This window comes from Lynx canadensis, chromosome B1, assembly GCF_007474595.2.
Source record: "Lynx canadensis isolate LIC74 chromosome B1, mLynCan4.pri.v2, whole genome shotgun sequence".
Taxonomy (NCBI): domain Eukaryota; kingdom Metazoa; phylum Chordata; class Mammalia; order Carnivora; family Felidae; genus Lynx; species Lynx canadensis.
Genome location: NC_044306.2, coordinates 186,191,741 through 186,207,123, shown reverse-complemented (window position 1 = coordinate 186,207,123; position 15,383 = coordinate 186,191,741). Strand labels below are relative to the sequence as shown.

The 15,383-nt window shown below is 45.4% G+C and overlaps 1 protein-coding gene across 3 annotated transcripts in view; it reads right to left on the bottom strand.

Moving 5' to 3' along the window:
* Positions 1-15,383, bottom strand: part of CCDC149 (coiled-coil domain containing 149) — a 95,338-nt gene that overhangs the window by 41,913 nt on the left and 38,042 nt on the right. For 2 of the 3 annotated variants that reach the window (XM_030314105.1, XM_030314107.1), the window contains exon 4: positions 2,163-2,270. The exons of the other annotated variant lie outside the window; for it this stretch is intronic. In XM_030314105.1, coding sequence (XP_030169965.1) covers positions 2,163-2,270 — 108 coding nt within the window. The remainder of the gene's footprint in view (positions 1-2,162; positions 2,271-15,383) is intronic. 3 annotated transcript variants of the gene reach the window in all.

Here is a 15,383-nt window from a genome sequence, read left to right as displayed (position 1 = left end):
CACCACACACCTAGGAACAGGGGCCTCTGAGTTTCCCAAGATGCCTGGTGTCATTATCGAATGAGTAATCTGGCTTTCGTGTTGACAACTGGGGGTGGGAGTGGGGGTGGGGGGAGGGTGGCTATGATTCACGGGGATCTGAAACAAATCAGCCCTATAACTTTAGATGCAAATGAGAATAAATGGAACCTCTGGGGCTCACTGAAGCTGGTGTTTTTTTGAGGAGGAGAGGCTGGATACTGAGACAGGGGGTCTGCTGAACATTATGACATCTTTCCTGTACCTTTTAGCAGGCGAATTACTTCATAGGCCATGAATATGAGTCACTAGATTCCAAACCTTGAGCAAGAAAACAAAGTCTGATAAATGTGTCCAGCTACTGGAATAAAGACCCAGAGCGCAAACAAATCACGAAGTTCAGACTGTGCCAATGCAAAAGGAGGCCCGGACCTGTGCTTAGTGGTGCACATGCACGCACATCCCCACGCTGAGTCCTGCACCTACTCACACATGCATGCATACACAGTCACGTTCACACGCACCCTCTTTTCCCTTGAAATACCAGTTGCAAACATCGATCCCTAAAATACCACGTGTCTAAAAGGTGACAGAATTAAAAGCGACCAAAACAAGAAGCAGAAGGTATATTTAGGAACGTTGGGGGGTGGGGGTAGCTAATGTAAGGGCGGGGGAAAGAAATAAAGTATGAAAAAAAGATCAATCAGGAACGGCTATAAATCCAAAAATACCATCTTCAAAATGTTTTAGTATTCCGTGGATTTATTATGTCTCCAAAATTCCTGTAGTATTTTCATGGGTTTAAAGGAAACTGTTAAACACATCTCATTTTATTCTCTAGAAAACCTTGTCCTCCTGTTACCACTTGAGGAAGTGACTAAGAAGGTCTGGCCCTTAATTATGGACCAAACACCTAGGTTACAGAACTTAAATCCTTTTAGTGGTGAATAAAGCCATACCAGAGGCCTGATTAGCTTGTCCAGTGTTAATTAGAACCCTTCTTTAGGCATTCTCTCCCACCCCCAATTTCATGACCCGGAATAGTAAAGCCTAATTTTTCAAATACATATGTTATATCCAAGAGGTTTCAAAAAACACTTAAAGGCAGGTTAAGTGGAGAAGACGCTACAGAGGAAGACTTCCCACTTGGCCCTCAGACTGAGCCTCTCAAGCCAGCAGGAGCATAAAACCCTCTCTGTTTTGTTATGAAGAAGTCTCTGGAAAACTCAAGACACTTCGTGCATTTTTTTTTTTTTTTTTTTTTTACGAGCCAGCGTCTTTCAAAATGGCGCCTTCCAATAACCAACAGCTCCCAGAAACAGTGAATGCCACCACCATTTGTCAAGGAAATTTGGTAACATTTAAAAGGCATTTCCCAAGGAAGGACCTCCTCCCTGCCATGCAGTTTTCTTGCGTGAAACTCCAGTGGCCACCTCTATCAGGAGAGCTGCTTCTGGCAAGGAGCTGAACATCAATCTATCGTGGCCAAACAGAAAATTATTTGGGGGGACAGAATTAAACTTTGATAGTTTCTCTTCCTTTCTCTCAATTGTACTTTTGTTCATAGCTTCAGCTGGGAGAGAGAGCGCACACATTCAGTTTGGAGTTTATGAGTTCATATTTTATAATTAACGTTGCCAACAGGGGAGTTTGATTAATACCACGCAGCGGATTTTGAGCAATGTTCCATACAAATTGCCAAATTTAGCAATAAAATAAATTGGTTATGTGAACATAATTAGTAGGATGACTACTTAAAATTCAAAACTGAATGTGAATAATTCCAAATCATCTGAGCCACAAATCCATTATTTGTATAGAAGGGGGAAAGTATAGCGTTTGGGGTTTTATTTTGCCCTCAACCGCAATGTTATTCACCACCAAGCTGAACATAATGAAACTTCTATAATGGGTTGTGGCAATATTTTAGAGCAACCCAGAAGCACGCACATACGCGTGCGTGCACACACAAAGGCAATGTAATAAAGATAAGAAATGCTAAACTGTGAATTTTCATTGCAAATGTAAAAATCTATAACAAATTTTTCAGCAAATGCTGCATTACATTTTTCTGATGTGCTCTACATAAACCTCTAGTGCACAATTACACGGCAGAGCTTTTTCCCTTTAAATATTCACGGTACCTTATTGTCACCCTGGACTTCTGCAAGCCTTTGCTGAAGTTCTTTAATTTCTTCTCCCAGATGTGTATTTCGGTCCTGAGAATCTCTCAGTAGCTGTGCAAGATTAGCCTGGAAATATCAACATATTATGAAATACGTTCAGAAACACAGGAGTGGATAAAATGTGGGGCTCTGCGAGGCTCACTGAGGCTGGCGTCCAGGCCCAGCACAACCACACAAAGCCCATTAGAGTAAACGCATACACGAATGTAGCAAGTGTGCAAATCACGCCTCTACAGCTGCATGGAGGCAAACGACGTTGGCCGTGAACCTCGGTGCGGGGACGTGCTCGGTCTCCAGGAGAGCTTCACAGACAAGCAACGGGGGGAGTCTGCCACATTCGACTTTTTAGAAAACAATTTTAAGAGCTCTGCACTAAAAATCTTGCAATGGCCATCATAGAGGTCAGTTCTAAATGTTGAGCCAACGATACAGGAAAAGCTTTATTTCCTTGTTTAGGTAGTTTTCTTCCCCTTCAGAGAGAACTGGTTTAAAGAGCTTTTCTGTGCTACCTCAGGGTCTAGAATTTCAGTCACAAAATGAGGCAGCCAGAGAGGGGACGAGGGGTGAGCGACCACTGCCGGAATCGGGGCCCAGAGGCAATCCACCAGTCTCCTGGGCTGGTTTTCTCACCTCCTTATTCTCCTCTTCTAGTCCTGCAGTACCAGCATGAGAATGTCACCCCTTCCCTAGGATGTGTCTCCAGCTCAGACTCAAATCCCTCTGGCCCATGTGGATGGCTCTCCATTCACCAGCCTCCCGCTCTCAAGCCAGCTTCCTGTCACACCATCACTGCCTGCTTTCCCGGAGCACGTGAGCACCTCTTACCGGGCCCACCCCCCTTTCACGGGTGGCCCGAACCTGGAGATGCCGTCACGTGGCTGCTCGTCCTACAGCACGGTTTGTATTTTGCTGGTTGCAACTTGCTCTGATTCTCGCCTTGCTTATAGCTTCTTACCTAAGCTCAGCAAGGAGACCTCAGGCTATTTTGAACGAGAGATTTTGTTCTCCACTTCCTCAGCATCCAGGGAGGGCTCGTGTTCCAGCAAATGTTTTAAGTACTCACGATGAGTAAATGAATAAAGTAAGGAGGGAAAGAAGCAAGCAATGAGAACATGACTCCTGGAAAGGAATCACTCAGCAATAGTCGTACAGGGGCTTCTAAAGATTATCTAGAAGATTCCTTTCATATTATAGCTGATGAACCCACATCCAGAGACATTAGGCGACTAGTACAACTGCAGTGGCCAAATCTCCAAAAAGCTCAGTGCTAATACTTTGGAGGGGCGTCTGGCTGGCTCAGCCAGTACATGCAACTTGATCTCAGGGTCGGGAGTTCAAGACCCACACTGGGTATGGAGCCTACTTAAAAAAGAAAGAAAGTGGGGTGGGGGGAGAGAGAGAGAGAAAAAAAAGGGAAAAGGGAAGGAAGGAAGGAAGGAAGGAAGGAAGGAAGGAAGGAAGGAAGGAAGGAAAAGAGAAAGAAAGAAAGAAAGAAAGAAAGAAAGAAAGAAAGAAAGAAAGAAAGAAAGAAAGAAAGAGGAAGGAAGGAAGGAAGGAAGGAAGGAAGGAAGGAAGGAAGGAAGGTTGCTTTAAAAAAATGTTAATACTTTTGAGAATATTCAATTACAACAGATACTTTTATAAAAAGGGAATGAAGGTGAGAGAATAGGAAGAATAAACCCTGGTTTGGCTCACCCCTGACCCCACACTCTAGCTCATCTCCCATGTCCCATCTGTTGGGGTATCAGGTTGTCTCTACCCTCAGGGTCTCCCCCACTCCAATTCAGCTCCCGCCAAGTTTCCCTCCTCGCTGTTCCGCAAGCATATCAGGCATGCTCCCATCCCTGCACTGTTGCTCTGTACTCTCTGATGGGCATGCTCTCCCTCCAGAACACCTCTTGGTTCCCTCCATCTCTCACCTTCTTCAGGCCTTTGTTCAAAAGCCACCTGGACCACTCGATCTAACAGTGCAACCTGCCTGCCTCCACCCTGATCTTCCAAGCCCCTTCTCCTACACTAATTTTTTCATTCATAGCCCATGCTACCTTTTAACACACCATGTAATTTAGTTCATGGATTGTTGCTGACTACTTATTTCCTGCCTCTTTCTCCCTACAAAAATAGAAGTTCCATGAAGGGCAGGGAACTTGGTCCTCTCGATGGATCTACCCCGAGCACCTAGTAGGTGCTCCATCAATATTTTCTAAATGAGAGACAATATGCTGAGTCTGGCGTTTGCGGTCTCAGCCTAGCGGGGAATTTGGAATAACAACAATACGTACCAACACTGAAGCCAGTGCTAAGCACAGAGTCCTACGTGAAAACTGGACTCATCCCCACTGGCTGGATTTAACCAAGTCCGTGTGACTCAACAACGCGACCTAATTTTCAACCGCATGTGTGCAAAGTTCGTATTTTATACTAACTGCATTCTGATTTTCCCAGCTCGCTGTTCTTACCAGGAAAATTAATTCCCATCTTACAGGTACAAAAGCAAAAAGACAAGAGATACTACGGCCAATTGACTATTCTGGGAAATTTGTGGAAACCGGATGGATTAAGCTGAATTGCACCTTCTGCCACTTACCGGGCTGGGTGGCCGTGTGGGAATTCTTCAACCTCTGGGGTTTCCCTGTCTGTAAATGCGGCTAACCATACATGCTTCATGTGATCCCTAAGCTGAATAATGAACACAGGGCACCTACCGCAGTGCTTGGTAAAGTAGGTGCTGGTTAAAGGGTGGTTAGCTCCCCTTGACTGCACCTGTCCAGTGGCTCCAACTCAACCGCTGGGCGGACAGTTGGGTAGACATGGCCGAATGCGACCTTGGACACAACTGGCTCCTTTGCGATCCTGCCCCTTCACTGTTCCCTGTTCGTCCATTTACTTATACGGCAAGTATTTATTGAGCACCTAGCATGCATCACGCACTGTTTTGGACTCTGGGGATACAGCAGCGAGCAGGAGCGACAAAACCCCTTGCCCTTGCAAACGTACATTTGAATAGATGATGTTAAATTAATTATATTATCTTGCCATAAAATACATAATGACCCAGGGGTTGGATGATGAGTGCTATGGAGAAAAACGAGGTAGGCAGACGGAACAGACTGTGTCCGAGGAAAGGGCCACATTTAAATCAAGACTAAAAGAGCAAAAAGAGTAAGTGTGAGCCTTGTGGGTGGGAAGGGAAAAGTCTCAGATGGGGGGAATGGCACTGGCTTCCCTTTCTCCCTCTCCCGTTACATCAAAGATCTCCATTAAAAAAATTTTCTTTAATGTTTAGTTTTGAGAAAGAGTGAGAGCGACTGGGGGAGGGACAGAGGGAGAGAGGGACACACAGAATCCGAAGCAGGCTCCAGGCTCTGAGCTGTCAGCACGGAGCCTGACGCCGGGCTCGAACTCACCAACCGTGAGATCATGACCTGAGCTGAAGTTGCATGCTTAAATCGACTGAGCCACCCAGGTGCCCCAAAGATTTCCATTTTGCTGGGCAGTTCAAGGCCACAAGAGCAGGCTGACCCCAGGGACGGGCGGTGAAGTGATGATTCAGTGGTTGCTTTTCCTTTCCCCGCCCCTCCCCTCCGGCCGCAGCTCTCCTTCCTTAGCGAAGCTATCCCCGAGGGGGCCGCCCCCACTTCCCCTCCACGGAACCCCAGAACGTCTTCCAGACATTAGCTCAGCAAGCATGATCCCTCCGCTACAGGCAGGGGAGCCGCCCGAGGAGGGGCGGGGAAGTGGCGTCTCACACCCCCTCTGCAGGAGACACAGCAAAATTCACCTTCCCGGGACCTGCCTCCTCTTAGGCGGTGGAAGAGGTTCTCGGAGAGAAATGCTTGTAAGAGGACGGGTGGGGGAGGTCAGGACGCCAACTGTTATCACGACGAACAGGTTGTAATGTATGGAATGGTTGAATCACCACTGTACGCCCGAAACTAATGTCACAGTCCGTGTTAATTATAATGGCGTTAAAAGTTTTAAAAATTAAAATTAAAATAAAAGTGCCAGTGGAAACTTAATAAAAGGCTACCCCCACCCCTCCAAAATAAATAAATAAATAAATAAATAAATAAATAAATAAATAAATAAAACCCAAACAACAAAACAAACAAACAAACAAAAAACCCTTTCCTTTTTGGATCAACAGTGGCTTGAGAGCCCCCGGTAGTGGGCAGCCTGGTGTTCACTCGGAAGCCTGATGTAGCAGCTACGCGAACCGCCTGCTCTCAGCCTCCAACCTGGCCCAGACCAGAACTTTTGTAAAGTCCGATAATCGATTACTAGAAAAATGAACTTAAGAAGACGAAAGGATCAAACCCCAAGTGTTCATTAGATTCAACGGACATAAAATCATGCTGGCAAATTGCCGTAAGAGTTTCTGAACACTTTCTCCACCTCTCTGCTTATCCCGCCCCCTGGCATGCTCCCTGGGCCTCACTTTGGAAAGCACTGAGCTTAATGAGCTCTCCCTAGCACAGGGCATGGACCCCCTACCCCCGTCAGAGGTTCCAGTGCCACATGAAGCAGAGGACAGGGCTGCTTTAGCAAATAGTGACTTGCAGAACCGGTGATGGAACAGTTATTTACTCTGTAGGCAGCCGAAAAGCAATCCACTAAAGCGAAGTCAGGCATTTCTATGGTAGCTGCAGAATTAGGAGCACACAGCCTACAAGCTAGGTTTTTAAGTTTTAATTTATTTTTTTTTTATTTTTGAGAGAGAGAGAGAGACAGAGAGAGAAAGCAGGGGAGAGGGGCAGAGGGAGAGGGGGAGGAAGGGAAAGAGACAGAGAGAGCGAGAGTGAAAGCAAGAAAGTCTCAAGCAATCTCTGTGCCCACCATGGAGCCTGACGCTGCTCAATCTCACAACCCTGGGATCGTGACCTGATCGGAAATCAAGAGAGTCGGAAGCTCAAGTGACTGAGCCACCCAGGCGCCCCCAAGCTAGGTTCTAGTAAATCTCCCCCAGCTTTGAAACTGACCTCTCTGGGAGGGCCAAGTGGGGGAGGCACCCTGCTTCAAAGCAGGGAGACTGTAATTTTACATTTCACAGGCTGAGTTTCCTGTCAACACATTTCTTTTTTCCTGTTCAGTCTGTTGAGTCCTTCCGCCTCTTCAACTCCAAAACAGTAACTTTGGGAACCAGAACATGACTGTTCTGATATGGTACCTAATCCCTTGCTGTATACCTTAAAGGGGGGGTGGGCGAAATAAAGAGAGAAAAGAAAAGAAAGTAGTACATTTCATCAAAGCACTCAAAATAGAGGAGAAAAGTTCACACAATTCTTTTGACCAAAAATAACACCCATGACTCACACACACTCACTATAACAATCCATCAAGCTAACACGTGGCTCCTGCTTATAATTTATCAGCTATGCAGAGCATTCTGTCTCTGTGTTATTGAGAAGGACTCTGTGACCATCAGTTTGCAACAGCAGCACTATAGAAAGGAAATGTCAGAGAAAGCGTGGCAGACAGGCTAACACTGGGAAGGAAAACCAAACTGAGAAATTATTTCCTCTAAGTCTCTGGGGCAGGAGGTAGCTTAAACAGCAAAACATAAAAAGGTTTAAAGAGAAGCCTTTTTTAAATATTCAGATCTAGCCAGGGCCGATGTGAAAGGGTGACATTTTAGCTCTGATAATAGGGGAATGAATACAGTGGAATGTATCATAGGACCCATATATCGCAATCACTCTTTCTGGCTGGAAGTTCAGTAAAATTGTGATGGGGAAGAGAGGAGAGGGAGATTTGATGAGGACATAGCTGGAACATTCTGGCACACCTTCATCAACGAACAATTCAACCCCCGATTATAAGCGATGTCTGCAGAAGCGTGCTTCCAAAGCCAGTCCTTGGTGTGGGCACCATGGCGCTCATGGAAATTCTCTCTGCACAGAGGTGAGGGCCACAGATCCCGATAGTTATGTGAAGGCAAAGATCTGGAAGTTGAGAGAGCAGTGTGGATCTCACACCCCAACCTTTCTGCCTTTGGGGGCAGAAATTCTCACCGAGGCAGAGTCCCATGGGCAGGGGGCGTCATTTTTCCGGCTTTCTTCAAGTCCCACTGTATCCTAAGCTCTAGCTTAGCTTAGTGCCTCTGCCACTAGGTCTCAATTCCCCTCTACGTGCCATAAAATATGTCAGAAAAGTTTACATTCTAGATGCAATACAGTTGTTTTTTTTTTTAAACTTACCAGAAGTGATGGGAGGGAGATTTTTTTTAAAAAGTAAATGATATATAACTTGGCAATGACAATTACTGTTAAGGACTCTTGCTTTCAATGATCAAGTGATCGACACTTCATGCACAAGGAAGGTTTTCAGGATACTAGTTGTAAGAAACAGCCCTGGATCTTTTATATGGGAGGGAAAAAAGGATCCACTACATACCCTTCTCCTTGACGTAAGAAAAGATGGATATGAAGGGGATCAGAATATGCCATTCCAAAATATTCCACTTGGCCATAAGGATATTTTGAGCTGAAGGCAATTGAGAGTCCATAGATAGAGACAGTTTCCTTCCATCCTCCCCATGTCTGCCTAAATGCAGGGCATAAATTTCCCTTTGTGAAGTGTTCCATCTTCTTCCATACCAGGAAGAAGCAAGAGACTCATCACCAGAGAGCAGCCCCTGACACGGATGAGTCTGCATAAACAAACCTTACTAAAATAACCCTTAGCTTCCATTAGTTTCCTCGTACATTTCCTAGTCACTTTCCCACAGTTTATCATCCCTTGAAGCCCAGACGTCCTTTCTTTTATTAAAACGGTATATAAGCCCCGAGTCAACGACTTCTTTGAGTCTCACTTCATCTGCGAACTTTCCCATTCATGTAAAATATTCACAAAATTGTATACTTTCGTTCTTCTGTCTTTTGTCGATTAAATTTGCAGGCCCTTGTGTACTGAACCTAACAGGATAGAGGAAAAGCAACGCAAAATAAAAGAAAGCGATAAAAAGCTTAAGGTTAACCTTCTAACCTTGCACTAGCCCAGACGCTGGGGAGAGCAGAAAAAGGGGAGGAGCCACATGTTTCCAACGAAGTCCTTAAATGATTCAGATCAGCAACAAGGGGGCAGGGGCAACATTCCAGGAACAATCTCTCACACCATCCTCAATCTCGGTAATTCGTTAGCTATACGGTGTTGCAGTAACCTAGCCATGGAAAAGTTAGTCTCCATCATAGTGTAGAAATGATGTATACCAAAAACTCCGAAAACTTACTTCTCAGTTGACTGACATATCAAAACGACAATTTAAAAGCGGGAGGGAAAAAAAAATAAGTAAAAGTCAGAGAAGTAAAACCTTGACCTATGCACTTCCCGGAAAACAGTAAGGAAAAGAGAGGGTGAGTGGGAAAGAGACAGAGACCAGACTTAGAACAGGCTGCTCGACAAGGTGTTAAAAAGTCCGAGGCTCTGGACTCCTTACACCCACACCTTTGATAGGGGAAAGTGCTAGGTTAAACAAGAATGTTAAAAAAAAAAAAAAGTTTGATGAAACATCAAGTATACTTGAGCAGTGTGATTGATAGCAAATTTAATGGCAATTTCTACTCTGCTGCTTTGGTCTATGGCGGCAACTGTGTTAATAGTAACAGACTGAAGCTCGCTTTGCTGAGCAAGGAACCCCCTATTCATAGCAACTGCCAAGATGATGACCTCTGCTACAGTGACAGTTTTCTTATTTACAAAAAAAAAAAAAAAAAAAACAAACCACCCAGCCAAAGCTCACTCCATACATAGTTTTTGGCTGTGCAAGGGGCCCTCAGCAGCCTACTCCGACCTCATCATCTCAAAGCACACACTTGCGAAGGAACCCATTTCCAGGCCTGCAGGCAAACAACACTCTTCAATAGATCTGGGAAGCTGCTGTTACGATGAACGTTCGCTTCATCTTGGCCATTAGGATTCTGCGCCTGTCCCTTAGTGTCCCCCGCCCCCCTTAGTAACTCTCAAGTTGTCTGGACTTGTCGAGCCTACATTTCCTCATCTATAAACTGGGGGATGGGGGTGGGGTGCTCTCACCTTCCTCCCAAACCCCTCGCAAGGATTCACAGAACCGATAGCAAGATGCACGGGTGCTCAGAACAGAGTGAGTGGCTGTCACGGAGATGTGGGAGGGCTCCCACAGGCTGGGCCTGCACTTCTTCCCAGTGTCCCTGGTGGGACAAGAAAGTCGTGCTATTCAAAGAGTCATGAAAAGAAACATCTCAAAGCACTCAAGATCTTTGAAGGAAGTTTTAGGTTCTGAGCATCAAACCAGGGCGCGTATACAAAGTTGCTCTGATTTGCAGTCACCGGGGAAGAAAAAAAGGTTGACCAAGAAGACTTTTCTACTGAAATAAAAGGCTCCCTCCCATCCCCCAAAGGGCCCCTGCATGCTCTGATTTCTCCAGGGTCAGCATTCTGGCACATGTCACCATCTAAAGAAGCCATCACTCTACAAGGGAAGAAAGCAGAGACTCCCGCTTAAGCCAGGAGGAATTATCTCCCGTGATGTGTCAGCTCAAAATCAAAACAGGGGAAAACAAAGATGCGTTTGATTGTTTACTCAAGGAGGAGTTTGAATAGGGAAAATGTGCTGCTGTGACCCCAAAGAGTCCCATCTTCTAAGAATATTAACCCAAGATAATTTAAATTCCCTTTGTCTCCTTTGGAGGAACTGCTTGCTTAACAGAAGAAAAAGATTTCAAAGGTTGTTTGAGATCTTCTGGTGATCTCTCAGTGCAGTGCAGAGAGGTACCCTGTGTGCGGATGTGCTGGGGGCACCAAGAACAAATTTTCATTTCGACATCCCAGGAGAAGCGATTAGGCCATCGCTATTGTCACGATTTCTTCACAGCTTCTGGAATGGATGGCTCAACATTGGAAATTGAGTTGTTTTAAAAAGGAGTCTAAGTTCTAAGGCTTTCTTTAGCCTCGACAACTATATTTCTAGAACTACAAACACGAAAGTTCTGGTCTGTCCTCTGTGGAGGAGACGAAGCAGGAAAGTTATCTATGGCCACACACTGGTTGCCACAAGAAAGAACACTGGCTTCCCAGGTAGAAATTCCTAGCTGCTTCTGGTTCTCCACCACTTCTAAGGAGAGGGCTTTGATTAAAGCACCTGAATGTCTGGACTTCCAAAATGGGTTGGATTAAATGTTGACTATGCTTCCTCCCCACTCAGTCTAAGAGTCGAATCTAGAACAAAAAAACCTGAACGAGAGCACTGAACTACGAGTTAGCTGACGTGGATTTTAGTTCTGCTCTGTTGACTGGTTGTGTGACCTTGGACGAGTCACAGGAAACATGAAAAACATTCACCAAGCACTCACTAAGTATCAGGCAATGAGCATTACAAGCATTATCATACCAATGCCTCATAAGAGCTTTGTGAATATGCCTCGTTATTATGTTCACCTTGGAGAGGAGGAATTTGAGTCTCAGAAAGGCCAGGCAGCTCCCCTGTACTCCCCCAGGCTGCAAGTGGAAGGAAGGGTGAAATCCGAATCAGTACGACTGGACACCAGAACCCAGCCTCTTACCACCTACTGCTACCCAACGATGCGACCTTGAGACTTTGCGGAAGACCTAACTTGCCCGTGTGACTTCAGGAGAGAGTTGGGAGATCACGTGTGTACAAACGCGTGTGCCTCTACGGTCTCTGAAGAGCACAAAGCACTACAAAGGCACTACAAAGGTTCCACCTACATTCAAGAAGAACCCTCAAATACGTTTATAGTCAGCTCAAGATGCGATAACAAAGTGCCACAGTCTGGGTGGCTTGCAAATAACAGAAATTTAGTTTTGCAGAGTTCCACAGGCTGACAAGCTGACGCTGGGGTGCCAGCATGGTCAGGTTCTGGTGAGGGCCCGCTTCGGTTGTGACTCCTTATTGTATCCTCGCAGCGCGGGGAGCAGAGCAGAGAGAGCGAGCTTTGTCATGACTCCCGTAAGGGCACTAATCCCGTTTGTGACGCCTCCACCTCCAGGACCTCATCTCATCCCAACTACCTTTCAGGGGCTCCAGCTTCTAATACCGTCACACTGGGGAGGAGCATTTCAATATATGAAAGGGCGGGGGGATACAAACATCCAGTCCGTAATAGAATGATCAAGCCATCTGTCCCTCTGAGTTGAGCAATCAACGGGGGAAGGGGGCAGTAAGTAGAGACCAGAGAGATTCTTCCTCCTAAATCAAGAAACAAGGCTGATGGGCAAATGAGATGCTCAATGTGGCCTCTCCTCCTTTTCCAAGAGGTGGATCTCTTGACCTCCATGTCCCATCCATTAACCCGACAGCTCGTTCTTGTTCCAGTGCCTTCTGCTTATATAAGATGTACTTGCTTTGCAGGGAGAGGGGTAAATACGTCACCCACTGGTTTGCCTTTGGGATAAGCATGTAATGTGATATAGGAGGCATTAGGTCAGAGTGCATGCTTCTAACCCCTTCTTGCCAGAGGAAAAAGTTAAGGAAATCATTGTGCTTCTCCCTTCCAATCCTGTCACATGTATGCCAAAGCTGTTTGCTTCTGGCTAAATGGAAAGTTTCATTGTCACCAGTGACTAAGCATTTAATGGTGCATTTTCTTCCCCACAAGGAGCTAAGGAAGAAGGCATCTTAACACCAACTCCCCAAAGACCAGTCACATGCTTTCATAAATAAAATAACCAAAAGTAAATAAAATTGACAAAATATATTTTGAATGGGTAAAATTCTTTATTTTTCCAAATAATGGAATTATTCTCCATCACCCCCCTCCCCCCCAATATTTATCAAGACGTTTCCTGGCAATACTAAGCCAGAATTCTCTCTCTTGCATCGGGTTCTACATTTCTCCCCATTGCCACCAGTGGCCATTGACATCCAATATATTTTAATTATTTTCTGTATTGTTTGTTCATAGCATCTGTACTAGAATTAGGGTGATGATATTACTTATTGTCTAAACCAAGAGATTTTGGAGAGAGGAAAGGAGCACTAATAGAGATTATGCCATGAAAAACTGGAAACATTCCTGGAAAAACGAAGGTATGGTCACTCTAACTACAATGCAAGTTCTATAAGCTCAGGGAGTTGGCTCTGACTTTTTCACACCTGTGTCTCCACTGTCTAAATTAGCACAAGACACCCATGAGATGCTCAATAAATAGGTACTGAGTCACGGTGGCTCTGAGCACCTGCTCTGAGTAAACTGCAGGGGTTCAAACTCTGCTCCAACACCAGTTAATTACCAACCCCTCTGAGGCCCTATGAGCCAGGAACCTCCTCTGTGGCCCGAGCTACTTCAGGCTGTCAAAGGCAAACAAAAGGGTCCCGACAAGGGCAGTGGTAGACAGATTCGACACACTAATATACAATTGATTAAAAAAGAGGATAAGGCGGAGGAAAGGATGATAAATATTTATTGGTGCCCACCCAGTGCCAGGCACCGTGGTGAGGACTCTGCCTGCACTCTCTCATTTGTTCCTTACAGCCACACTGTATGGTGGGTACCATGTGGATTCCCATTTTATGGATGAGAAAGCTGAGAATTGGACACTGAAAGGAACCTTCCCGAGGCCACACAATTAGTTTCGTGGGTGTTACGGCCGGCTTCCTAGCAGCCCTTCTATCCTGGGTGATTAATCTAAGCCAATTAACATATGATATTCTCAGGGCAACTGGGCGGCTCAGTCCGTTCAGCGTCCGACTCTTGGTTTCAGCTCAGGTCCTGGTCTCACGGTTCGTGAACTCGAGCCCCGCATCGGGCTCTGTGCTGACAGTGTGGAGCCTGCTTGGGATTCTATTTCTCCCTCTCTCTCTGCCCCTCCCCTGCTCGCATTCTCTGTCTCTCTCTCTCAAAAAATAAATTAAAAAAAAAAATTAAACAAACTAACGAACCAAAAAAACCACACGAGACTCTCCTAGTGAATGTTAGTAGACCAGAAATGGTAGCATGTCCTACACTCGCCCAGTCAGACTGGAGAGAAGGACTTCTATTCCACGCCTGGGGTTTCTACCTCTCTTGCTTAGGGAAACCTGCCTGAGAAGAAAGCTGATACTCAGGTCAAGAGAAAGCTGATGTTAAAATCGGCACAGTGGTAGAGGGATCAGACAAAACACAGGAGCCCTGTTCGATTTGAATGTTAGGTAAATGATGAATAATGTTTGGTATAAATTTGTCCCAAATACCGCATCGGTCATACTTTTATACTAAAAAAGTACCAGCTGTCCATCTGAAATTCAAATTTCCCAGGTGTCCTGTACTTTAATTTGTATTTTTGTTCGCTAAGTGTGGCACAATGGAGAGAAGGTGTCCACGCGATGGAGAAGAAACGGCACGTGCTACCTCTGAGCTTCTGGTTATGCGAGGTCATCGATTTCTTCACTGTCTGAACACTTTGGAATTTCTGTCACCTGTGCCCCAACGCATTCTATCCCATGCAGCAAGTCAGAGGTTCTAAGCCAGGCGGGAAGGACGCAGAGCCAGTCACACCATCACACAAATCCTAAAGGGACAGAAACTGAACGCCATATGCAAATCTAAAAAAGCCAGTGCTTAGGACCTGAACTGGTTTTTTTTCAGAGCCGTAAGAATGCAGCTTGACAGACTTACTGGAATTCATCAGATTCTCCTCAGTCAATGTAAATTTTGTATTATAAAGTCACGGAACGCGAATTCACTTAAACTGTAAAACCCCTTCATGAATACTAACAAACTCTTAAAATTTCAACAAAGATAACTGTTCGTAGACACCAAAAACACAAACACATCTAGCAATTCCAGACTGAGGATCCCAATTTTAAACCGTTCCTGACAAATCTCCTTGTAATTTTGTTTGGGGAAAAAAAGTCAATTAGCTCCATAGCAAAATTTGCCTTTAGATCAAACCTGGAGCATTGCAGAATAATCAAATTAAAGTAGGAAGAGAGTATAGGAATGAGCAGAACCGAATAACCAAATGGGTAACCATAGGACTGAGCTGGTGTTAAAGGGTAAATGCCCCGTATGTGTGTGTGTGTGTGTGTGTGTGTGTGTGTGTGTGCGCGCGCCTTGGGCATACTATTTACTCAGCATCAAAAATCTCAGGGTGGGGGGTGCCTTGGTGGCTCAGTCGGTTGAGCGTCCGACTTCAGCTCAGGTCATGATCTCGCAGTCTGTGAGTTCAAGCCCTGAGTCGGGCTCTGTGCTGACAGCTTGGAGC